Genomic DNA, 25,634 nt, shown 5'->3' with positions numbered 1-25,634 from the left:
AAAAAACTAAAAACTAAAAACTAAAAACTAAAAACCAGCCAAAACAAACAAAGTGTTTCTAAACCAGTAATTCATTTGTTCCCAACGTGAGCCCAGATGTCACACTTTTAGTTATTTTACAGATAATTGTTTTTATTTTATAAGATAAATTATAAGAATGTTTTTTAGTAAAATCAGAGAAAATGTTATTAATAAACACGTTGACTGAAAACAAATGGTAGAAACGGTTTAATTTGTTGTTGTGCGGCTGTAAAACCCGGTTCTACTGGACTCCACTAATAACTTGTTCTGTCTCTGTCGTCCTCTTTTCAAACTTTTCCTCTCTGACGTTCTCGCTGCCACGTTTTCACACATGATGATTTTAACGGTGCAGAAGCCTGTCGGGTTCTGGTGTTGTGGGACCGGCACCGTCGACCTCGGCTCGTTTGGACCCTGAAGGTGCTCCTGACGGCGTCCTGCCTCCTCTCTGCCTCTGGTCTTCCTCTGAGTCGACACTTTCCGTTTTCCTGTCCTCATCTCTTTGCCTTGCTCTCTGTTAATTTGCTCTCTGCTCACTCTGAAGCTGTCTTTAGCCCCGCCGGCCCCAGCCAATTACACTCTGTTTGTCCACCCGCTTTCAATAAAACACTGCTTCCCTCCTTCTCCCTGCGTCCACCCCCGACTGCTTCCGTCCACTCCCGTCCTCTCTTTTTTCATTTTTAATTAACTTCTTTTGTAACTGGGAGCCGACCCCCTCCTCCAACATGCCTCCTGCACTCCCACACCGCTTCTCACAAACACACATCTGTGGCCGCCGCCGACGCACAAACACACATGTAAATGGGGGTTAAACATGCTATTTACATATCAATTACAGGCAGACACCGAATCAATGATTAATGCGGGCTCAGATTAGCGCCGAGCCCGCTAGCTTAACCGCTATCTGCCGCTGTGTAGCCGCTGTGTCCAAGCAGCTACAGATTTCATACATTCGATTAAGATTTGAGGGTTTTTATTTCGAGCAAATGCATTTTGATTACTTTCAGTCCTTGATTCAGTGACTTGTGTCGGTTTGCGTTTGCAGCTAAACTCCTAGCTTAACCGCTATCTGCCGGGAAGCTGGTGTGTCGAATGTGTTTAAGATCTTATACGTTTGATTAAAATGTAAATTAAGTCGGGTTACCGGTCTTCAAGTGACTGAATCAATTTAAATAGATTTCCGTCTTTCAAGAAGCTGCGGCGGTTTTGGAGCAGCCTGTTAGCTTAGCGGCTATCTGCTTTTAAAGAAAAGTCCGACACCTTAAACTATAAACAGTGTTCTATATTTATAAAGAATTTATCATACTTTATATGCTAATTTAATGAGATGTATGGCTGGAAATATAGTTCAACTATTTTGGATAAAAAATTAGTCAAGCCCGTTAGCTTAGCGGCTAACGGCTTTTAAAGAAAATCCCGACACCTTAACTATAAGCAGTGTTCTATTCCTATAAACTATTTATCATCATTTATATATGAATTCACTGAGGTGAATGGCTAACAAAAAAAAAGAAAACTGAATATCTTTGGATCAAATATTTTCATTAGGCTTTGGATTAGCGCTAGTTGATGCTAGCTTTTCTGCTATGTGCTATTAAATTAAAAGTATTTTGCTTAACAAAAGCCTGATAATTTATACTGACAATGTTAGACTTACCCTCAACAAACGATATTATATGTGATTTAACAATAACGTTATTTTAAATCAACTTTCAGTATGCTAGCTTAACTGCTACCTGTGTTTCAAGAAAACATTTCAAAATATATTTACTTTTTAGGAATTTTTTTTTTTACAATTTAGTGAGAAGAATGGCTGAATTAATGGCTTAATATGTTTTAATTTTGATGATGAACTTCATGAATTCGTGTTTAGCATTAGCCCTAGATGACCCTGCATAATTTCTGCCATCGGCTGAAAAACATTCAAGTATTCTACTTGCTCACAGCTACTAATCTTGACATATTTAGTTTATATTAAACAGCTTTCTTTTAAAAATCGTTTTAAAATAAACACAATGAACCAATTACACATTTTAACCGAACACTGTGCCGGCTAGCTTAACCGCCATCGGCTTTTTTTAAGGAAAAAAAACACTTTTGATTCGTAAGCTGAATGTTTGTTTGAGTTCTTTAATCTGGTGACTGGTTTAACTAATCGTAAAATAAATTTAAATCAGTTCTGGTTGCAAATCAATGACTCTCTGCTTTAAGGTAATGCTAGTTAGCCTGCTAGCTTTAGCCAGCTATCTGTTAAGAAACGACACACATTTTACTTAAAATCTGATATATTTAAATATATATTAATCATTTTATGCTGAGAAAAAGTTGAACAAATTTAGCTAAATTTGAGTTGTGCTTTTTAACTAAACATTGGGTCCATTAGCTTAGCCGCTAACGGCTCTGAAGCTAATGAGGTGGAAAAAGTGGAATAAAACTTGTGATCACATGAGATTTAATCATTTAGCAGTTTATTTATCTGGTTATTTTAAACAAATTTAAGCTGCTAAATTCATCAGTGACTGCAATTTGGACAAGCTTCACTTCTAGAAGAAAAAAAAGGTTTGAAGGAAGGTTTTTATTTTTTTAATGCAATGAAGGAAAAGTCTTGTTTGGTTAAATCAAAAGAAATCGGAGCAGTTGGACGTATGAACACATAGAAAAGCCGACGTTTGTGTATATTCTGTCCGGCGTCGTGATTAAAAGTCAGTTAATGAATGAACCGTGTTGGTCTTTATGTGCGTCCGACTCGGCTTTCATGTCACACTTTGTGGTTTTATTGCTTCGACTGTGCTTTTATGTCAGGTTGCAGTGTGTGGTTTTACTGGCTTTAGCTGCGGTTTAATTCCACTTTACTTTATTATATTCCTGCAGGCCATTCACGTGTTTATTCTGTGGACTTTAATTTGAAGCACGCTGAGACTAATATCATTTTTGAAGCGGCATATTTCAGAGCTGTGGGGTTGAACACGCCGCCTTCACATTTTTGTTCTTTTATAATTTTTGCTTTAGCATCTTTTTTAAACACATACAAGCTGCTTGTTCATGACAAACTTTTCACAGCATCACATGATGGAAGACGTCGGACTGTGAAGCATAAAAAGCTGCTCATTTCTTGCAGAGAACTTTATCTTTCTGCATCCATCCCTCCATCCCGTCGCTGCTGCTGTACCTGTCGTCCTCCCTTTTTAAAGGTGGAGTGCAAATGATTTATTGGTGACACCAATATGTCAAACACTGACGCAGGAGGTGAAGAGAGACAGAAAAATAGATACGAGAGGAAAAAACAGAAACAGAAGTGAGAGAAGGGATAGAAGTGGGGATGAAGCACAAACCGGTGGCGTGAACGCACACGGACACACAAACACGCTTCTTCTTCTTCTGTTTTCTGACAGTGAAGCATGTATTGTTGCATTGTTCCCTCTGAGTAGAAAATTACAGAGAACCGCAGCGCTTCAATGACAAGCTATCAAAACGACAGCATGTCTGCCTGCGCGCTCACACCCAGAAACACACAAAGCATGCAGCCGGCGATCACATACGTGGCCGAGTTAACATGCTAACGCGTGCCGGGATCCCAGCAGCTCGTAGCGGCACAAGCCATGTGTTCAGCTGAACAACGAAACCAGAAAGAGAGCTGGATGGAAGCAGCGTCCTGGTCGGGTTGCAGAAGTGATGCAAGAACAGGCGCTGGTTTCTAGAAGCGCCGACATCAGCTGGTACGGGACGGAAAGGAAAATTAATCAAAATACAAACGAGGACGAAACGCAGCGAATAAAAGAGACGTCTGGGATTCAGGAACCCGACTTAAACACTATTGTTGTTCTAACTAAAGGCCTCATGTGACGGAAACCCAGCTTTGGTTTGGTTGTTCACTCCAACTGAAAGTCGTCTGGATGTCAAGATATTATATTTATATTTATACTATATTTATATTATATTTATATTTATTTGATATTTATACTATATTTATATTTATATATTTCTATTATATTTATATTTAGAAACGTTCTGCTGTCGGCTGCAAGAGTGAACACAAGCGTCTTCGTGCACTGCCAGCGTCTGGGGACGTGAACATCGAGTGGATTATTGATGGTCCCTCAACAACACCAGAATCCTTAGCGCGTAGTGTGTCTAGTTTGGCTAGCGTTAGCATTAGCTTCAACTCTACCACCGAGGGGCAATCGGAGATGGTGCGACTTTAATGTAAACCAGTAGACCAGGACGGGGTGGGTAATCCGTAGACGACACGCTAACCAGCGTCACATCGTTAAAACGGTGATTTTATAACGACGGACGTTAAAAACGACGACTGAGCTGAGAGTTCGCTCAGATTTACTGTGAAACGATCCTCAGAGAGAAAGTTAGACGATAGAACGTCCTGCTCTCATCCAACTGTCAATCACAGAGAGGCTTCTTCCTGAAGGGGGCGGGGCCAGTGACAGGGGGCGGGGCCAGCAGCAGGGGGTCATTTAAAGCTACAGACACTGAAGTCGTTCACACGGTTGTAGAACAATCGAACATCTTTGTGGTGTTTGGAGCTGAAGCAGGACGACGTGGAGCCCGTAGCAGCTCGGTTTACAGGTTCTACGTTAACAGGAGTGACTGTGAGGACCGATCTGGGCATGTGCGGGACTTTAAGATGGAAGCTAACGTCGCTTAACGCCGCAGATCTGCACATGAAGCCTGGAGCGCAGCAGGAACCCGGCGATGGTGTTCGCCTCCTGACAGCGCAGACAAAAGCCTCGGCAGCCTGTAATCCTTTGAATTTCTCACATATTAAAACTTTCAGGTGAAGCCTTCATGCCTTCACCGCGGAGGAGAGGAAAAAAATGTTAAAAAAACTATAATTTTGACGATTAAGTTGTCAGATTCCAAACTTTGCTCGTTTGTTAAAACTTCATTTTCTTGTCCAGAGCGTCTTTATGCGTAAACAAAAGGCAGCAGCGACGTGAAGCCTGTTTGTTTGCTCACACAGACACACAGCGAGCCGGCGGTGAGAACTTCTTCCTCCATGAGCGTCTCCGGCAGTTTAACCACTGTTATTATTCTAATCATGATGACATGTTTTTAAATGGATTATTATACGTTTTCATTAATAACACGCTGTCTGGGAAGGGCTTTGACGCGCGGGGGGGCGGCGGCGGCGATGGTGATGAACACACACACGTGCACGCCGATGAAAGACACACACACACACACACACACACACACACACACACACATGCGTAGAAGAGAAACGAGCAGAAGAAGAAGTGACTGGAGGTTTTTCTCGCATGCCGCTGACATGTTTCCACACTGCTAATTACAAATTACACAAAGTTTGCGCTAATAACACGCTGTCTGGCAAAGTTTCTGCATGACACTGGTGGGCGACACGCACTCACAGATATGTGTGCACGTATGCTCTTGTCATGTTTTTAATTGATTTCAGCTGTAATTATTTCCCTCACACACACACACGTTTTAAATCGGATGATAATTACGTTTTCTGGCTGTTTTTATTAATAACATGTTGTCGGCAGGACAAACACACTCGTCAGCTGTCAGCCCCTCGCTGGCCTCTTTACCCCCGGCTCGCCTTTCATCTCCTCCTTCGCCTCTGACCTCCTCCTCCTCCTCCTCCTCCTCCTCCTCTCTTTGATATCACAGTTTTGCGGATGCCGCTCGGCCCAAACTGTAAATCTGTCCTTTTTCCTTTTTCTCTTTTCTCTCCAACACACACCTCTGACAGGCTGTCACAATAAATAGAGAGATAAGGCCAGGTGGAGGGAGGAGGAGAGGAGAGGAGGAGGACAGGAAGATGGAATAAAGGAGGGAGGAGGATGAAGACGTGAAGCGACACATGGAACCGGACCGCTCCATGGACCTCCAGGAGCTGGAACACGTTTCCTCCACGTGGACGTGAACAACAACCAGTGAATGAGCTAAACGCTGCTGATTTAACGAACAGGACTCGATTCACCAATTAGGAGCAAAAACCACAATCACTGCCATAATTAGCCATTTAAAGCAGAATTAATCTTCCCATTTAGAATATGTGGAACTAGAAGCAGATTTCTGCTGCATTACGGGACACAAACTCACTATCGTTGGATTTTTAAGTCCTGATCTTGTGTGTTTTCTGGCTTTATAAATAAAATTAGAGGCGAAACTATAACAGCTCCAGACGTGTTGAATTCAGACAGAACTCCTGCTTCATGTGATTTAATCCGGAGGTGGCTCGGTGGTTAGCATCGCCGCCTCACAGCTAGCTGGTCGCCGGTTCACATCCAAGCGATGTGATGGAGCCACTGACTCGGGCTGAGGAGGAGCTGGGGCTGATGGACGGGTCAACAGGACGCTGGACGTCTGTTTCTTTTAACCGCGACTGTTTCACAACCTTAAAGCACGAAAATCGACCTGAACAAAGGAAGTGTTTTTACTATTCTGGAATAACACCGGGCTGCTAGGTGGTTAGCAGCATTAGCGCCTCGTAGCTAGAAGGTCGCCGGTGTATATGAAGAAATAAGTAGAAGGTCGTGCGTGGGAGGTTAGCGAGCAACGGCACCGTGACAAAGACTTATGTGACGGTTGATGACGTTGAATTGAAATTCCCGCCAATACGACTCGTTTAGGAGCACGATTATAATCAGGGATGATCCTGATGGAACCATAAGCTGGAGCCTTCAGAGTCGGTCGTTCTCACATATTGGTGAAGCTGGACGCGACTTCAGCAAAGCTATCGATGACTCGATCGTGACTTTAAATTCACGCTTTAGCTGTCATCCATCTTGGCTAGCATTCCCGTCCTCGCCTTATTCGGCTACCTGGTCTGACATCCGGTTCAGCGGGTGAACAACCGAGAGTCCGAGGAACCCTGAGAAGGCGACCTCCTCTGCAGCAGATGCACTCCACCTGCTGCCCAAGCCACCGATGTGGTTAAAAATAGCCGAATCAGGATGTAGAACAACAGCCAGTGTTTCTGAGAGAGAGAAGGACAAACGGAAAACAAGGAACCAAACGAGGGAAAGCTGGTAAAAGAGGACAGAAAACAGAAAGAGGACAAGGAGGAGGGAGGTGGTGAGATCTGGCCAACAGACGGAGGGAGTAAAGGCAAGGCGGCGAGAGGAGGAACGAAGGAGGAACGAAGGAGGAACGAAGGAGGAACGAAGGAGGAGAGGGGCGCAAAATGGGATTAGACTCAAAGCAAAAAGAGGAAGAGGAGGATGGAGAGATTACCTGGTGAACGAGAGGAAAAGCTGTTGTGACACTCCCTAATGTGATTTCTAAACCAATCTGCTAAGTGCACCTCAGAGACACAGTGTGTTTGTGTGTTGAGGAGTGTGTGTTGGCGGCTTCACATAATCTTGTTGCAGACAACAGCCTCCTCCCTCGTCTCTCACCTCCGTCCCTCCATCTCATCCGTCCACACTCGGCAGCTTCCTTCTTTCGGCTTCAGCCGGAGGATTTTTTATTTATTTTAACCGCAGAAAAACTTGAAGAAGCAGCGGCGCTACCTCGACAAACACACTGTGCAGCTAAACGGGAAAATGCGTCTTTTTAACGCCCATCTGCAGAGTTTAGCCGTTAATGATCAACCGCTAAGTCGCATTAATAAGTGAACAGATACTACTGATCACAGATACTACTGATCAGACTACAGCTCAGGTTGGCAGCAAATAAATAAAAATATACGTGGCAATGAAACGTACCACCGACCAGCTGCAGTACCTGGTTGTTCCACCAGGTGTGCTGTGACCAACTCTCTGCGACGTAAACTTTGTAACTAGAGATGTTAACAATTTAACCAATTAAAACTATATTAACTCAGGTAAGATAAAGTAAAAGAAGAAGATCGTGTATGTCAGTAAACGTATCGCAGACCATCTGCAGTACCTGGTTGTTCCACCAGGGGGAGCCTCTTACTGTGTAGAGACCAGAGGAGGCGTCACTCAGGCTTCAGCTCATGTTGGCAGCAGAGAGCATTGTGGGAGTTTAGCCAGCAACTGTCAATGCAGTTTCAAATCATTTTGAACAATTTTTAAGTAATTTTAAACAAAAGTTTCGTCATTTTCAGGATTTGTCTTTTGGGAAAATTCAATTCTGAGAAAATATGAACAAGTTTTGAGGGTTTTAGACCAACTTTGAGTCATTCTGGAGAAGCGTCAAAACGTTTTAGTCAAGTTGTTGAGTTTAGCTGCAGTACCTGGTTGTTCCACCAGGTGGTCTACGATACGTTTACTGACATGCGTGACCTTCTTCTTGTTTTTCCCTGTTGGTCAATATGAAGAGTTCATTTGTAAAAACAGATAATTCCATCGTCACAGACCTTCAGAAAACTTCCATCGTCTACCTGAGACAACACCAGTCAGTCAGTCAGAGTCCAGATCCACTCGGCTTCAGTTTGACTGGTTTGATTTTATTTGTACTGTAAATACCTCCATTGCTTTAATATTTTACATTTTATACTTTATATTTATCTTTCACGTTATTTTATCTTATTTTATTTTTTTACTCGTGTATTGCTGCCAAAAACGGGACGCGACGACATTTCACTGCTGTCACGCCGTCTTTTCAGCATCGCTTCCACAGTGACAGTAAAGAACTATTCTATTCTATTCTATTCTATTCTATTCTATTTTATCTCAAGCAAACAACAAGTTCTCTGTTTTTACAAATGAGCTCTTTGTATATTTATAATCAGCTGCACAGAGGAACCTTAATTAAATACATCTTGATCTTAACATCACGTAAAGAAAACGTTAAAAAAGCAAAACACTCCTCTGAGCTCGAGGAGTTTAGACGACGACTGACTCGAACATTTAAATAAAATACTGAGTTTGCTTCACGTCTCTCAGAGAAAACCTGTAAAACTTTTTTTATTTAACTTATTTTGGTTGTTTTTTATGTTGATTATTGAAGCAACGCGTCCATTTCTACCGACAGCAGCTTCAGCAGCGAACACTCGGCTAGCGGTCGCTAACACGCCGTTGTGGGGGGGCGCTAGCAACACGTTTACATCTAACCGGGTCAGAACAGGCAGAAAACACTCCAGCTGATCCGTCTTAAACTTCCCCAGATACCCCATCGACTAGCAGCCCCGCTAACGTTCACCAGCGCTAAACGTGTTCATCCACCTCTGCAGCTGGCCAGATGTTGGCGGAACACGTCCCAGCGTGGACCGGGCCGGGCCGGGCCGCCCCTCCTCCTGCAGACTCAGACTTGGAGGCCGAAGCCGCCTTTGTGAAACATTATCTACTCACACACACACACACACACACACACACACACACACACACACACACGTTGACCCGGCGCTCAACCTGGCGCTGTTTTGTTCGGGGAGAGGATCAGCTCTTCTCCATGGTGACAGAGGGTCATATTTCTTGCTTTGATCTTCACCTCCCTCTCTGTGATCCTTCGCTCTCGTCGATCTGTTTTCATCCACAAAACGGGGGGAGAGGAGAGAGCCAGTGAGCATGCTCAGTCGCTGGCCGGCGAGCGAAGCATGAAGCCGGATACGGAGACGCTCTGAGCTGATAGAAGCCGAACGTTAAAGCGTTTGTTGGATACGAGGAAGCTGCTGATGATCCACCAAACATTCGTGCTGCTCGTTTGTTCATGTTCAGCACAAACCAGCCGTCGGTGCTTTTCATGGTATTTTTACTTCCTTTAAGTAAAACAGCGACGGTGGAGCTTCTGCACGACATTAAAACAGGAAACACACAAAAAAACCTCCAAAACCTGATCACAGGGTTAGGGTTAGCTGCTCGAAGGTTGTTGTTGTTGGAAAACTGGTTGAAGTCACATGACGTGAGCGACCAATGGCAGGTTTGTACCTGCAGCGTACAGTCGGTGAGTCTAAACCCGGCTGCCGTAGTCTGAGGTTTAGTTTAAACACCTGGTTTAGTCCCTGTTCCCTTTAACTTCCCCGACGGCTGCTAAACGTCTTCTTTCTTATTACATGACAGCAGCAGCGGCTCCGTAAAGATTCAAAAAAATAAAAAGGCGGGAAAATTCAAAAACCATTTCCGCTAACAAGTCTTTGAGGTCGTTTTCTAAAAGACTTAACGAGCTTTATGGGAGGTGGAAGCTCATTTTGCAAACAGACGTTTTGTTTCGTCGTCTCGTTTGAGGTTTTTAGGAGTTCTTCCAGCCAACAGCGCCACCTCCTGGCAAAACTACTGGAAGCCACTTTGTGCAAACAAGCGTAAATCTAAGTCGACTTTTTCTTCTTCTTCTTGCAAATAATATAATAATTTGAAGGATTAATATTTTTTTCTTTGATTTTTCATTTAAACTAAAAATAAAAAGCTAAAAACGTCGTGTTTAGCTTCTCAGCGTTTCGTACGTCTGTGCTGTCGTTCTGCGTATTTTCGGGGTCGTTGTGCGACTTGTTGTGTCTGTTGGTAAAAATGTGTTTAATAAAACTCTCGCTGACGAACGTCTTGTCGTGTTTTCATTTATTTACGTTCTGTATTTGCTGTCAGAGGAGGAGAGGAACCAGAAAACATTCACGCTGACCCAGACTGACTCGTCCTATTCCATCGTAAACGCTCTCTGGCCTCTGAACAAACTCCACACGTCTGCGTCCGAGTGGAAACTCGCCGTCACGAATCGGCCGGATTAGCGAGTCGTGTCAAGATGGCGTCCGATCTGGCCGTTAACACGACTCGCTAGCAGCGGATGACCTCAGCCCGCTGCCGGCCAACGCTTTAACCTTTATCAATTAACCAGCAGCACAAAGCGGAGCTGAAACCGGACCCACGCGAGGCCGCCGCCGACACACACCCGCAACCCGAGCCGGTGCCACAACCCGATAGCTCTGTTTGTGCTTTCTGGACGGTCGCACACCTTCAGCCAGGAGGCACAACAGCTGAGCGGCCGGCTCCCCGCAAACCGCCGAGCGCCATCACAGGAACTTAATGCTGCATGTAGACGGAGGAAATTGATGAAAGGGGCTCACGCTGGGCGCTGCAACGCCTCAACACACCAAAACCACTTTTCTTTTCCCCGCCGCGCGACACACAACCCAACCTCCGCCCCGCCGCTCGCCGTGTGTGTGTGTGTGTGTGTGTGTGTGTGTGTGTGTGTGTGTGTGGGCTCTAACAGGCTGTCGTGATAAGGAGAGCCCAGAATAACACTCCGACATCAGCAGCCCTCCCTCCTGTCACTCACTATCGATTCGCTGCTCGCACACACTCAGCCACACAACAGCAGCAGCAGCAGCGAGGTGACAAGGAGGCAGAAAAACGCTCTGAAAGGAATCATCTGCAGGACGAGACCAGTTCAGAGGCCGCAAAGCCAGAAACTCCTGCAGCAGCACAGAGCGGTTCTGACCGGATCCAGCAGAGACACACTTCTAGCTATTGGGCCTTAAATATGAAAACAAACTACAAACAAGCAGCACAGAAACCAGGTTCTGTGGTACCACCAGCGAGTCCACGTCATCGCATCGCAGTGTGATGTTCAGAATCAGTCGGAAAACTTTAAACAGTTCGCAGCACATTTTGTAAAAACTAAAAGTCGTGAGTGTCCAGGTCGAACCGTTTCCTCACTGGGAGGAAAATACAAATAAAATCAATAAATAAATAACAGCCGCAAAGTTCGTGAACAGGAAAGCAGCAAACATGGAGTGAAACAACCAGCCGGTCGGGTTCTGTTTGAAGCTCAGACCGGGTCGGTCGGACGCAGTCATGATGCTTCTAGTATTAGTGACAAAGACAAACAAATCAAACCATCCACTGGGTCTCACAGAGAGAATAAACGGAGAGATCTTCAATTTAAAACGTCAAACACTGAATGTAAAGAACACGAAATGAGAAGAAAAGCAAAAGAAGACGGAACAAACGGCCGACAGCGAAAACCAGCCGACGGCAACCGACAAATCTGATCGCGTTCAGCTCACACGTCTGGCCCAGACCTACAACTATTTCCTTTGCCAACAACCTGCAGCATTATTAATCCATAATCGATTGATCAATAACGCACCCTGCAAACACGATTCCACACATTTCTGAGTCCAGACACGATGCTAGCCGTGGTTCTGATACCGTTTCAGTAAATATCTGCTCGGAGGTCCTGAACCTCCTCAGAGTCTCCGTCATGGTCCCGTCGCTGCTAAACTCCCACAATGCTCTCTGCTGCCAACCAGGAAGTGACGCCTCCTCTGGTCTCTACACAGTAAGAGGCTCCACCTGGTGGAACAACCAGGTACTGCAGCTGGTCTACGATACGTTTACCAACATGCACGACCTTCTTCTTTCACCTTCTCTTACCTGAGTTAATATACTTTTAATCGGTTAAATTATTAACATCTCTCGTCACAAAGAGTCGGTCACAGCACACCTGGTGGACCAACCAGGTACTGCAGCTGGTCTGCAGTACGTTTTATTACCACGTACGTTTTTAAGGACCTCGTCGTGGTGTTTTGGTGCGTACCAGTAAAGGTCAAAGGACGGAAAGATCTTTAAGAAAACAAGTAAAATAAGCAGCAAGTGAGTTTAAGTAAAAAAAGGAAACAGAAATACGACGTTCTGATCTTCTGCCTCAGTGGTTCCTGCACTTCATCGACCTGAAACTGAATTCCAACATTTCTTTCCGTCGCCGTTTTATTCACCGGCGGCTCCGCGTACCGGCGGATCGAGTATTAACGCGCCAACAACTGGTTAATGGGCGGCGCCGTCTATTTCCGAGCGGCCGTGGGCTCAGACTGACGCTCATGAAAACCGCCATCGACACACAAGAATGCTTATTTCTGTCCTGGTGCGGCGCTTTAGTCGTCAATCTGAGACTTTCAGTGGCTCTCCTTCTTTATGCCTGCGCCAGATAAGCGAGTTATTTTAACGCACATGTGATAACGGTTTGACAACGCTGACAACACCTCATTAAGGACGCGCCGTGGCTTCGTTCTCCGGCAGGATGACTAAATCTGAACCTACTCAGACTGTCAGCTCCTTTAAACAACGTTAGAAAGCAGTACAGGAACTTTATTCTGCTTTTGTTAACAAAAACTATATCTTTCAGACAACTAAGAATAAATGTTCAGCTGATAAACTCGTATTTTTAATTATGGAACAACTGGCAGCATAAAGGTTAGAGTTAATTATTCATTAAAACCAGGTCGTTCCAACTCGTTTTCACACATTATTTAAAATAATGTCCCATAATTATGAACACACGGTGACAAACATGTAGAAAAATAAGTTCTCCAGTTAGATTCTCTCCAATAAAACCACTTCGAAGGACTTTAAGATGAATAAATACGAACAAGAACAAGGCTCAGTGTGAAATATCCGTCGTTGTAAGTTCAGAAAATAAAATTAGGTTCAACCAACAAACTGGCTTTTCCTCTGCAATCAATTAATCAGTCATTTAAAGATCATTAACGAGTTTATAGTTGATTACTCATAAAAATAATTCAACTCTTAAGTGTCGTTTATTAAATTAGCATCATCATGAAGACACGCTTGTACGAGTTTTAATAAATTAAGTTGCTCCAATTAGATTTTCTCCAATAAAACGACTTCACAGGACTTTAAGATGAATAAATACAAACAAAACTTAAAGAGAATCAGAACCAGAGGATCCATTTGGGCTCAAAAAAATCCATCTTTTTAAGTTCAGACAATAAAATTACGTTAAACCAACAAACGAGCTTTTCCTCTGAAATCAGTTAATTATTTAAAGGTCATTAACGAGTTTATAGTTGATTACTCACAAAAAAATTAATTCTTAAGTGTGGTTTATTAAATTAGAACAAGTTTTAACAAATTAAGTTGCTCCAATTCAGCAGTTTTTGGCTTTTTTGGTGTTTTTGTTTAAGACATTAATTAATTCAGCACATTGTTTGGTTTCCTTTAAAGTTAAACTGCAGCTTTGTTAAAAAAAAAAAAAAAAGAGTTTCATTAAGTTCCTCAACTTAGATTTTTAAGTTTAAATTACACATAAATGTTAAGTTGATGCAACATTATTATTATTATTATTATTATTATTATTATTATTAATATCAACCGTCAGAATAATTTAAAAGCTTCATGTGAATCAGTTAAATCCAGATTTCAATCCTGCGGTTCTGCTCAGTGACGGTTTGGATCGGCGGCTGCAGGCGGGTTCCCCAGAACACCAAGTATGCAGGAGCCCAGTGGGAGTTCTCCTCTAGTTTTATTTTGCTGTTGTTGAGCATTTAGGAGGAGGAGGAGGAGGAGGAGGAGGAGGAGGAGGCATTAGAAGAATGTCAATACCAGCGAGGAGAGGCCAGTGTGTGTTCGCTGTGCGTTCGGCAACAATGGGCCTCCAGCCGTGTTGTTCCATGTGCGCTCACATGATCCATTATTGGCCCTGACACGCAGCGCCGAGTGTGAAACGGATCAACAGCCGACGGAGGAGAAACAGGAGGAGGAGGAGGAACAGGAGGAGGAGGAGGAGGAGGAACAGGAGGAGGAGGAGGAGGAAGGCAGCAGCAGCAGCGACTCTGAACGTTTCACACTCGGGTCGGACTCGGAGGTCGGCCCGAGACACGTTAGCTATCGGCCCAACAGGTGGAACCCGCCTGAGCGAGCACACGGACCGAGTCCAGGTGGAGAACAGGAGCAGGACTCAGGAACCTGCAGCTCAGAACCACTCTGGATCAAAGACTGAGATCTGGTTTAAAACTACAAACCCGGTTCTGACGTCTGACCCGATAACGCTGATGCTGAACTGGATCCTCACTGCAGCAGCTTCATAAGTGAACTTCCCCTGGACTCCAGGATCCTCCTCCTCTACCTTCAGCAGCACCACCTTCATTAAAACACGTGTGATTAAGAAAGAAAAGCCGATTCCTCAAACTCACTTCAGTTCCATCAGAAGTCGTCTGAAGTCAAACAAAACCACCAGCGACACAAACGTCTGTCCAAAGAACGTAAAAACGGTCCGAAAATTAAACCCAGAAACGTCACAAACGCATGTTTCAGTTAAACTCTGAGCCGGTTGATTTACAGCTTCACACCTTCTGCAGCAACTCAGTTCATCACATTTACCAACATTCAGTCTTCATTACAGTCAGTCAGCATTTAAATCAAATGGAAATATGAGCTGGAACGAGTGGATTTCTATGATTCATCAGTTAAAACAAACTGTTCTTCTTTCACTAAAATGCTCTTTTTATTCTGTACTTTCTGTTGGTTGTTTTTGGGTTTCGTGCAGGTTCGTAGTTTTAAAGACAAAGAAGTTTCTGATTGAACCTGAACTTGTTCTCAGCAGCAGAAGCAGCAGAAGCTGGTCCACTGAGCTGCTGCTTGATCCTCTCGGTGTGTTTTTATTCTGCAGCAGAACAGTTCAGAGTCACAGGAACCAGTTCAGGCAGATTTACGTCCAAAAACGTTCTCAAAACTATTTTATTAAATGATTTGAATTTAGTTTTAAACCAGCGAAGGCACAAATGTGACTTCCTGACTCACTCTGGACCATTTCACACATTTTTCTTTTGATTTGGGATTTTTTAAAATTATTATTTTGGACGAATCTAAACATAAAAAACTAAAACATCTTCTGGAGTCCAGCTTCTAATGAAACAGGCGCCGTTAAAGGAGTTTCCTCTTGAAATAATAAAGTCATAGAAGTGATTTCAGTCTGAGTTTAGTTTTAACATGAAGTCGACACAAACTTTGATCTGAATCAGACTCTTATCCTGACCCAGGATCAGGTTTTATGGATCAGCATGACGTGATCCAGGTCTGATCAGCCTGGACGGTGAACCAGCAGCAGACTGAGTCACGGCGACTCGACCAGCAGCTGCTTCGTGTTTCTGGCTTCAGGTTTCCTGATTTCTCACAAGAAGCTCGACTACGTTTTGGCACAAACTGCAGCGATCAGGAGGTTTTCCAGCAGCCTCGGTGCCACAAACACGTCCATAAAGAGGACGGATCGATGGGCCGGGCCGCTTTTAGAAACCCGCCGAGCACCTGATCCTCCGTCCCCAAACCGGGTCTCTGAAACCAGAACGTCCACGACCGAAGCTCCTGCTGGTTCACCCTGAAACCAGCTTCAGGAAAAGACTCTGTATGAACTCGGTGCTGCTCCGTGGAAACGTCTGAAAGGTCTGAAAGGTCTGAAAGGTCACCGGCAACAAGGAGGAGGTTTGGTGCATTTAGTCAAATCTGCTGCGTCAGGCCGAAATCAAGCAGCTTTCTGAAGACGTTCACTTCAGTTTGACTCTAAAATCAGCTTCAGTGGGAGCGTTTGTGACCAGAAACACTCTGACGGCTGTTTTAGGAAGTCTGGAGCGTAAAAAACTCACAAATATCCCAAAAGCTGAAGAAATAAAACAGCAGCTGCTAGTTTGTCCTTTAAAAGGTGAAGAAAAAAGAAAGACATCACTCAGAAAGGTGAGACTTTGTGCGTTGAACAGAGAGCAGCAGATCACTGATCGCTCTGCTTTAAAAAGCAAAACTAGTGGAAATAAAGACGAAACAAGAAGCTTCTCTGAACAAATGAAAGGTTTTAATTTAATCTGATTCAAACCGTTTGTGCTGAAAATTTAAAATAAAATAAAATATGTGAAGGTTTGAAATGAAGACGAATTAAAAAGTGTCTGTTTAGAAGGAAACAGGTGAGTCTGCAGGTACAACACACACACACACACACACACACACACACACACACACACACACACACGAAGTGACGGATTCTGAGCAAACATGTGAATCTGCAGCTTGTTTGTTTTGCGTTTGTTTGCCGTCGGTGTGTTTTTATTCCACTAAAACACTAAACACACACACACACACACACACACACACACACACACACACACACACACACTCTGAGTCGATACAGTAAAAAGCATCATTTTCAGCTCCGGAGTAAAGAAGCAAANACACACACACACACACACACACACATGAAGTGACGGATTCTGAGCAAACATGTGAATCTGCAGCTTGTTTGTTTTGCGTTTGTTTGCCGTCGGTGTGTTTTTATTCCACTAAAACACACACACACACACACACACACACTCTGAGTCGATACAGTAAAAAGCATCATTTTCAGCTCCGGAGTAAAGAAGCAAAAGTGCTGATAACAGAATACGACCATTAATCAGAACCAGCACCGAGCCTCAGCACTGACACACACACACACACACACACACACACACACACACACACACAGCTCCATATAAACAGCTGTAAAGCGGCTCTTCGCTGGACTTGGTTGCGGACAAACTTCTCCAGAAACTCAACCAGAGCCTCCAAAAGTCTCCTCCAACCAGCTGCCTCCACACAAAGCGCCACAAACTGGACCCTGAACGCGACCGAGTCACAAACAAAGTGCCGGTAAAGGCGCAGCAGCCCTCCGGTTCCCGCGGACGCACCGGGACGCACTCGAGCTGATTGCGGCGCGGAGCTCGGAGCTGCGCCGGGCGTCCCTACGGCTAAGAGAGAGAGAAGAGCACCGACCTGGCGCTGGTGCAGTCCTGGTACAGCGTCTCGAAGTCCTTCCTGGAGATGAGCTTGCAGCGGTTCACGCCGGGCTGGATGGCGCCGAGCCCCCGCAGGACGCGCACCTGCTCCACGGTGCACACCACCGGGCTGATGTCCAGCCGCTTCAGCTTGGTGTAGACGGTGTGCAGCCCGCCGACCAGGTGCTTCAGGAAGAGGTCGAACACCTGCGGCAGGCAGATGAGCTCCTGGCCGTCCACGCTGAAGCTGGCCACCTTCACGCCGTGCACCTCCACCAGCTTGCACTCGCTGCACAGACCCGGGCTGGACTGCGCCAGGCCGGGGGAGCCGGGGGTCAGGCCGGCCGAGCTCAGCGAGCCGAGCCCGCCGAGAGCTCCCAGGGCAGCGCCGCCTCCGGACACCAGAGGGGCGGCGCCGCCGTTCCCCAGGCCGGCCAGCGCGCCCCCTGGCCCGGGCAGGAAGGCGCTGAGCATGCTGCTGGTGAGCCGCGGGGACGGGGACAGGGAGTGGGAGTGGGAGTTGGTGTGCGCCGGGCTGGAGGTGCCGGTGGAGGCGGCGGAGGTGTGGAGCGCGTCCGGAGCCGAGCGGTAGAGCGCGACCGGAGTTGGGGCGCCTGATCCCGGCGAGAGGAGCGGAGGGGAGCCGGGCAGCGACATGGAGGCGCGCCGACCGACCGACCGACAGAGCGAGTTCACTTGGCGCTGGTTCCGTCCACCAGAGAGCCGGAGCCGCTTCTCTCCTGCTGCTGCTCACTTCTCCTCCGTGGGGCCGCGGGCTCTGCCACTCTGCTATCCGCGCGCGGATCCGGACTGTCCGGTCTGTGCGTAAAAGCGACTGGATCGGACTCCAGGTCAGACCCGTCCCGGCGCCGCCTCCTGCGCGCGCGACGGACGGGCCGCCGGGCCAATCGGAGGCGGAGGGCCGCAGAGCCGGGGCCGTGATTGGCGGAGGCGGACGTGACCACGCCCCCTGAGCGCGCGCGTGTGCGTGTGCGCGCCGGAGGGTATCGGTCAGATCTGCCGCTCCGCTGTTTCATAAACTTTCTCACGAGTCGCTCGAACCTCCGACGGGAAGTTTTTATTTTTCTTCTTCTGCGTTTTTTTCCCTTCAGCCTCTCAGCCAGTGCGCGTGCGTGAGCGTGCGCGTGTGTCCAGTTGTGGCTCACATGCGAGCTCTGGTGGCGGGAAGGACGCACGAGCGGATCAGAGATGGAAGGAGGTCGGATCAGCTGTGAGCATCCATATTATGGGATGTTCTGGTTTAAAGTCCTCCTGCAGGTGGTTCTGGTGGGTTCTGGAGGTAAAACGATCCAGAACTTCAACCAACCACCTAAAGGTTTACCCAGAATGCACTTTGTAAAGTTTCCTCTGATCAGAAAGCAGAACCAGGTCCAGAAGAAACGGACCAGAACTGATGGAAGAATTCTGAAAGTGTTCACAGAATGAAAGTTCAAGAATGACCAGAAGTCAGGAGGAGGTTTTGGAGGAAAAGGTCACGGAGGAGGACAGTCATGAAGCCCAAAGGCCTCCTTCATAGAGGAGGAGGAGGATTAGGAGGAGATGAACCCAGTGTGTGTTTAAACGGGATTGAGGGTGTGGATTACACACACCGCCTTTATAATCCATGTAATCTCATTACACTGAGCGGCCCGGCTCAATGAGACGAGGCGACACAAAGAGGAAGTGTTTCAGGGAGCCCAGTCCAGAGCAGCAGCACCGGAGAGGACCCGACGGATCCCGTCGACCTCCGACCTCTGAGCAGCTTCAGGCCCGGTCCACGTCCAGACGGGCTGCACACGTTCTGCACTTTGTGGTTGTTGCACATTTTGTTAACACTTTTTAATTAATTCAGTTCAATTTTATTGCATTTCTAAAAACATGTTTTGAACATTTTTCTTTTTTCTTTTCATTCTTATCTTTTTTTTGTTTGTTTTTTTAGACAATTTCATATATTTTTGTTTATTCATATTTTTGTGATTTTTTTATATTTTATTTAAAAAAAATCTTTTTTCTTAAATTTTTGGGATTTTTTTGTGCAAATTCTCAGCATCTTTTCTATTTGTCAGATTTTTCTAATTTTATTGCATTTTGAGACCTCGACATATTTTTATTTGTTCTTTAGAATTATTGGGACGTTTTACTTTTTTAATAAAATGTTTTCATTATTTTACGGATATTTCGTGAACATTCTTGAGACAATAAATTAGTTTTTAGGATTTTTACTTACTACTACTACTTCATTTGCATATTTGAGACATTTTATTAGTATTTTTTGAGAAACATTTTTTTCTGAATACTTTTGTCTATTTATAAATATTTTTATGCATTTTTGGGATTATTCAGGACGGAGGTGGATCTTATGTGACACTGTAGAAATAAATAAAAATTCAGACTGTTAAATACTTCCATTTTTTTTAAACAACCACAAATATCTGAAAAATATTTCAAAGTTGATTTAAATACAGTAAATGACAGCTGTTTACAGTCGACGTGTAAACTATTAATTTTTAAATGTGATTTTAAAAGGTGTTTGTAATTTAAGAAAAAAGAGGAAAATGTAAAATAACAGTTTAAGAAAATATTTGCAAGTTTTCAATCCTTCAATATTTTTCCAACCATCCATTCGTATAATATAATATCAGAATAATACAGTATAATACAATATAATATAATATAATGTGCTCTGTTGATATAAATTTGGGTCATTTCACAGTCAAACGTGACTCTTTGTAAAACTATGAGCTCCATGATGTGGGTGTTATTTACAGTTTTGTTCTGTTTTTACGGTAAACCTGTAAATTAAACCTTTCCTCCTGTGATTTTACTACTTATGATCTGTCATTCATCGTTGTCGTGGCAGAACGTCCAACATGTCGCTTTAAAATGCAAAAACAAAAAGAAACGCTTCGGCTGAGAAAGTTTGCAGCAAACTCAGGAGGTCCATCAGGTGTAACAACAGAACACAAGCACGGAGCTTTGGTCTGTTTCTGTGAACGAAAGGAAAAAAATAAGTGTTTAGGAGAGAAATGTAAAGACGGAGGAGGAGGAGGAGGAGGAGGTCAAGGAGGAAAGGTGGAGCCGAGGATGAAGGAGGTGTAAGGAGGAGTAAGAAAGAGGTGCAAAGACTCGACGCTAACGGAGAGCGTCCGAGGGACACGAGGGCAATAATTAGTCTCCCAGGACTAATAATGATCAACGTGAAGCCGGACTCAGAGAAAGACAGAGAGAGATGAGCTCTTAGTGGAGGTGAATATCTCTCAGTGGGGATATAACGACCGGGATGAACTTGGAGTTGGACTTTGGGACGGCGGCGGCGAGGAAGAGGAGCGAACTCGGAGCGGCGGCGAGGAAGAGCGGCGGAAGGTGACAAGAGAGGGGGAGGACGAGAGTGGAAAAACTTGTCTGCAAACCGGCCTTCGTCCCCCGAGAGGAGGAAGACTCCGATGCTCCCCACAAAAGCCCATTTTGGCCTGTTTTCCTTCGGCCCGTTGAATAACAGTTTGTCTCTGCGGAGGAAGAGACTCGCCGCCACCTTCACGCTGACGTCACGGCGCTCTGGCCAATCAGAGGCGAGTACCACAAGGTTCTTCGTGTTGCATGAAGATTCCTGCGAAGAGAAAAAGTAATCAGATTACTGCCGGTGATTCTGATTAGCAACTGCTCGCGTCCTCGTCAAGCTTCTGAGGTCTTCATCCTGTATGATCTGCTGAAGCTGACTCAGAGATGTTGGACGTCTCAGTTTGTTTCTCTTTATGGTCACTTTACATCTCATGCTACGTGTCCACTGGCGCCGGATCGCGTCGCCTCAGAGGCGGGTGCTAGCCGCCCAGGAGGCAGCGTCTATGTCCACGGCGATACTGAACTCTGAAGACCTCAGCTTCTTCTCCTTCTATCCTGTCTGCATCTGATTGGACAATGGTGTCGACTCGCTAGCAGTGTGCTCCGGGATTTCAAACCGGACCAACATGGCGGCTCGGCCGCAAACGTTTGCTTTTATTACGACAACCATTCAGTGAAAAGTATTTCTGAAAACATCGAGGCGAGAAATAGGCTAGCAGCTGCTGAGTCTGTCCTTACTTTAGTTCAACAACGGCTACTTCAGCTGTTTTACCAAAGTTTCGTCGGACCTCCGCTCCCTGCGCCTCATTTGCATCAAGTAGAAGTTAAGTCTGCTTTATGCAAATGAGCAGCAGGAGGCTCGCGGGCGACGCTACGCCTCGTCGCTCGAAGCACTCCGCTCCAGAACAGGATGTGAAGCGGGTCGTGTCACATACACAATGAACGGGAAGCGTGATTTTGTGGGATCCAGTGGACACATAGCATGACTCTGCTATTCGTTAGCAGCGAAGAAGATGCTAACGTATTCACTAACGAGGGGGGGATGTCGCTATGCTATGTGTCCACTGGGGCGATTTTGCCCGCCCCGGATCGCGTTGCTTCCCAAAGTCCTGGCCCAGTAGGCGGTGTCTGATTGGACAATCACATCAACTCGCTGGCTGTGTGCTCCGGGATCCCAAACCAACATGGCGGCTCGGCTGCAAACTTTTGCTTTTATTACGAAAACCGTTCAGCGAAAAGTATTTCTGAAAACATTCGAGGCGAGAAATAGGCTAGCTGCTGCTGAGTCTGTCCTTACTTTAGTCTAACAATGGCTGCTCCCCACGCCTCATTTGCATAAAGTAGAAGTTAAGTCTACTTTATGCAAATGAGCTGCAGGCGGCTCGTGGGCGACACTACGCCTTGTTGCTCAGAACGCCCCACGTGTCACATACACAACAAACGTGATTTGGTCGGATCCAGTGGATGCACAGCATCGGTTGTGTGGTTCTGTACTTAAGGAGCGTTGTGGGCGTTTAGCGAGCACCATGACGAAGACGTCTAGAGGTTAACGAGCTCCGACCGGACACTGAACACAAGCCAGAGTTTACCGAGAGCCTGCAGCAGAGTGACAAACGTGAGCTTCATCAGGGTTAGGGTTAGGTAACCCGACTGCAGGTTCTGAAGACTATTAAACTGTGATGGTTCAGTTCACAAACTCCCTCTGAGGTGATTAACGGCCTCCGACGAGAATAAAAGTTCTGCAGATGTTTAGCGAGTTCTGCTGCAAAGACGATTCTTCAAACTGCTGTGGATCAAACAAAACGTCCACGTGTTGGTAGAAACAGAACCGAAAGCAAACATGATGAACTCGTGACACACCGACAGTCGGTTCTGTAATTATCAGTAGTTTTCCATCTGCTCATTGATTTGATATGAAGCAAACACGTCCAGACCTTAAGCTTTGATTTAAGGAGTTCCAGTCGGGTCCGATCCGTGATGTTTGACATAATACTACATATGTACGAGTTTAAATCATCTTTTTCTCCATTTCAACACAAATAAGATGTTGAACTTTGGTCCAGATCTCAGACGGTTGTGTTTGGGTTCTGTTTATCTCCGACTCCTTCTCAGAACCACCTGAGCGGCACCAGGGAGGAGAAATGATGTCGTCTATCGGTGGAGGGAACTCCAGGTGGCTGAGGAGCTACAGCAGCACCGGACAGTGATGCATTGGAGGAACAGTTACCTGGATTCACAGGAGTAAAGTTGGACAGCCGTGTTTCCAGCCACTGAGATGCTGTCGACGGCATCAGGATGCTTCTGGCTGTCGCACACGAGTCGGGTTTCTCAGCGTGTTCTGAAACCAGAACAGAACTTTCTCAGACACAGAGCGGCCTCAGCACATGGATATCTCCAGATTACACTTCCCGACACACTTGGCGGCGGTTCAAGAGATTTTTTTCCAAGTTAGCGACAGAATGCAGCTCGTTTAGCCGCTGATTACGCCATCAGATTACCGTCGTCATTGGAAACCTGAGCTCCATTAGAACGATCGCTATCAGAACTCCACAAAGACAAACATGAACGGATCACGCTGGAAGGTTTTGGCTTGGAAAGAGTCGAGACTTGGCAGTTACACAGAAATACGTCATGGAGACGCTGCTAGGAATGCTAACTCTGGATAATTTTCTTTATAACGACGGCATTATCAATCAATAACTGATCAATTAATAGCATAAACTAACTCCTTTACATGTTTATATGAAAGGAGAGCGCTACCTGGAGGTCATGAACCTCCTCAGAGTCTCTGTCATGGTCCCGTTGCTGCTAAACTCCCACAATGCTCTCTGCTGCCAACCAGGAAGTGACGTCTCCTCTGGTCTCTACGGGATTAAACAGGAAGAGGCTCCATCTGGTGGAACAACCAGGTACTGCAGCTAAACTCAACAACTTGACCAAAACGTCTTGACGCTTCTCCAGAATGACTCAAAGTTGATCTAAAACCCTCAAAACTTTTTCATATTTTCTCAGAACTGAATTGACCAAAAAGACGAATTTTGAAAATTACGAAATTTTTGTCTAAAATTACTTAAAAATTGTTCAAAATGATTTGAAACCACATTGACAGTTGCTGCTAAACTCCCACAATGCTCTCTGCTGCCAACCAGGAAGTGACGCCTCCTCTGGTCTCTACAGGATTAAACAGTGAGAGGCTCCACCTGGTGGAACAACCAGGTACTGCAGCTGGTCTGTGGTACATTCTCTAACATGCACGGCCTTCATCTTCTTAATCATTCCTCTTTTACAGCAATAAAATTCAACAACTGACAGAAAACAGAAGGTGTATTTCCAGGTTTAGCTGCTTTGTGTGGGCGGACGCTAATAAAACCATCTGTAATGACTCTGAGGTTATGTAAAAGGAGGAAGCACTGGTCTCCAACTTTTCTTTCAGAGCAGTATATGTTATCGGACATAAATCCATACACTGACAGAGATTTTTGTTAACCGTGCGACAGGAGATTTGCACCCAAAAGCGGATTAATGACATTCATGTTGAAGAAGGAAGAACTGATCAGAGGCTATTAACCACCACAGGAGGCTCGTCACGGTGCCCGTTGCTAGCTAAATCCCCCAATGAGTGACGCCTCCACAAAGTAGATCTTAAATGACTCAGACTGGGTCAGGAGGCAAAAATAAACCTTGATCTGGACATCTCAAGAAGCCTCGTATTCATTTTTGGGGTTACCAGGGCGACGAGTCCAGCCCATCTGGAATTTACTGACATATACAATATACCAATAACCCAGCCAAACAGACACGAGCTGGTCCTGACGGCGTCCTGACGGCGTCCTGATGGCGTCCTGACGGCTCGCCACAGCAACAGGACGCGAAAAGAACAAGAATGAACAAAAAAGTAGAAGTGCACCAGAGCAGGATGGAGGGAGGAGACTTCAGACGCCGGCGCTGGGTGACATTGGTCTGCTGGCTTTTCATAATTTTCTCTCTCTTTTTTTTTTTCGTTTCACTTTGGGACAAAAACATGAATGAGCGAAACGCCGCGGGCTGTTTGAGCGCGTCTTCAAACTCCTGTCTCAAACACAAACGCTTCGGTTTTTGTCCAAAGTGTTTCTGTATACAAGCGTCACACACACACACACACAAACACACACACACACACACAGACACACACACACACACACAGCGCTGTATCTATCACTCCGGGCCATCAGGATTTATTTAGCTTTTATTTATACAAGCTTAAAGTCAACCCATCCATCTCCACACAACAGCCTCCAGCTTTCATTACAGTGTGTGCAGCCGATGACATTGTGTGCATGTAAGCAAGTTTGTGTTTGCGATGATATACAGTAAGCCCGGGACGATGACACGCGTGTGTGTGTGTGTGTGTGCGTGTGTGTGTGCGTGCTTTTTTTTTTTTTCCCATCATCCTCGGCTGCACCTCGAGCGCCGATGTCGACGGCGGCGGCGGCTTGACTTGTGTTCTTTAATAATCTAATTCAACAACACAATTACCAAGTGTCAAGCGGCGGCCGGACGGAGTGACAGCGGCGCTTTGTTTCCATCCAGCCGACGATCAGCCGCTAAATTAAAACTCAATGGACAGCCCAAATATTCAATAGCAGCACGCTCTCGTTTTACGCTCACATGAGGTGGAAAATAGATCCGTCGATAGTGAAGCCATGCAGCGGCAATTTGGTGCTTCTGTTCATTTAATAATCGTGTTCGTCGCCGCAAAATGCGACTGAAGAGTCGTTTTATTTTGGTTTTAGCATCATATCAGAAACAGCATAGTGAGTGCAGGACTGAGGAGGAGCTCGGGCTGATGGACGGGTCAACAGGACGCTGGACGTCTGAACAC

The 25,634-nt window shown here is 45.6% G+C and overlaps 1 protein-coding gene across 1 annotated transcript in view; it reads right to left on the bottom strand.

The window, feature by feature from the left end:
• Nucleotides 1-18,091, bottom strand: part of LOC103363055 (dachshund homolog 2-like) — a 90,381-nt gene extending 72,290 nt beyond the window's left edge. Inside the window, exon 1 of the mRNA XM_008289653.1 lies at nt 17,433-18,091. Coding sequence (XP_008287875.1) covers nt 17,433-18,091 — 659 coding nt within the window. The remainder of the gene's footprint in view (nt 1-17,432) is intronic.
• Between the last annotated feature and the right edge of the window lie 7,543 nt (nt 18,092-25,634).

The sequence above is a fragment of the Stegastes partitus genome, unplaced genomic scaffold, assembly GCF_000690725.1.
Source record: "Stegastes partitus isolate 25-593 unplaced genomic scaffold, Stegastes_partitus-1.0.2 Scaffold628, whole genome shotgun sequence".
NCBI classification, from domain to species: domain Eukaryota; kingdom Metazoa; phylum Chordata; class Actinopteri; family Pomacentridae; genus Stegastes; species Stegastes partitus.
The sequence above is the reverse complement of the archived record's forward strand: the minus strand, read 5'-3'. Positions and strand labels throughout refer to the sequence as shown.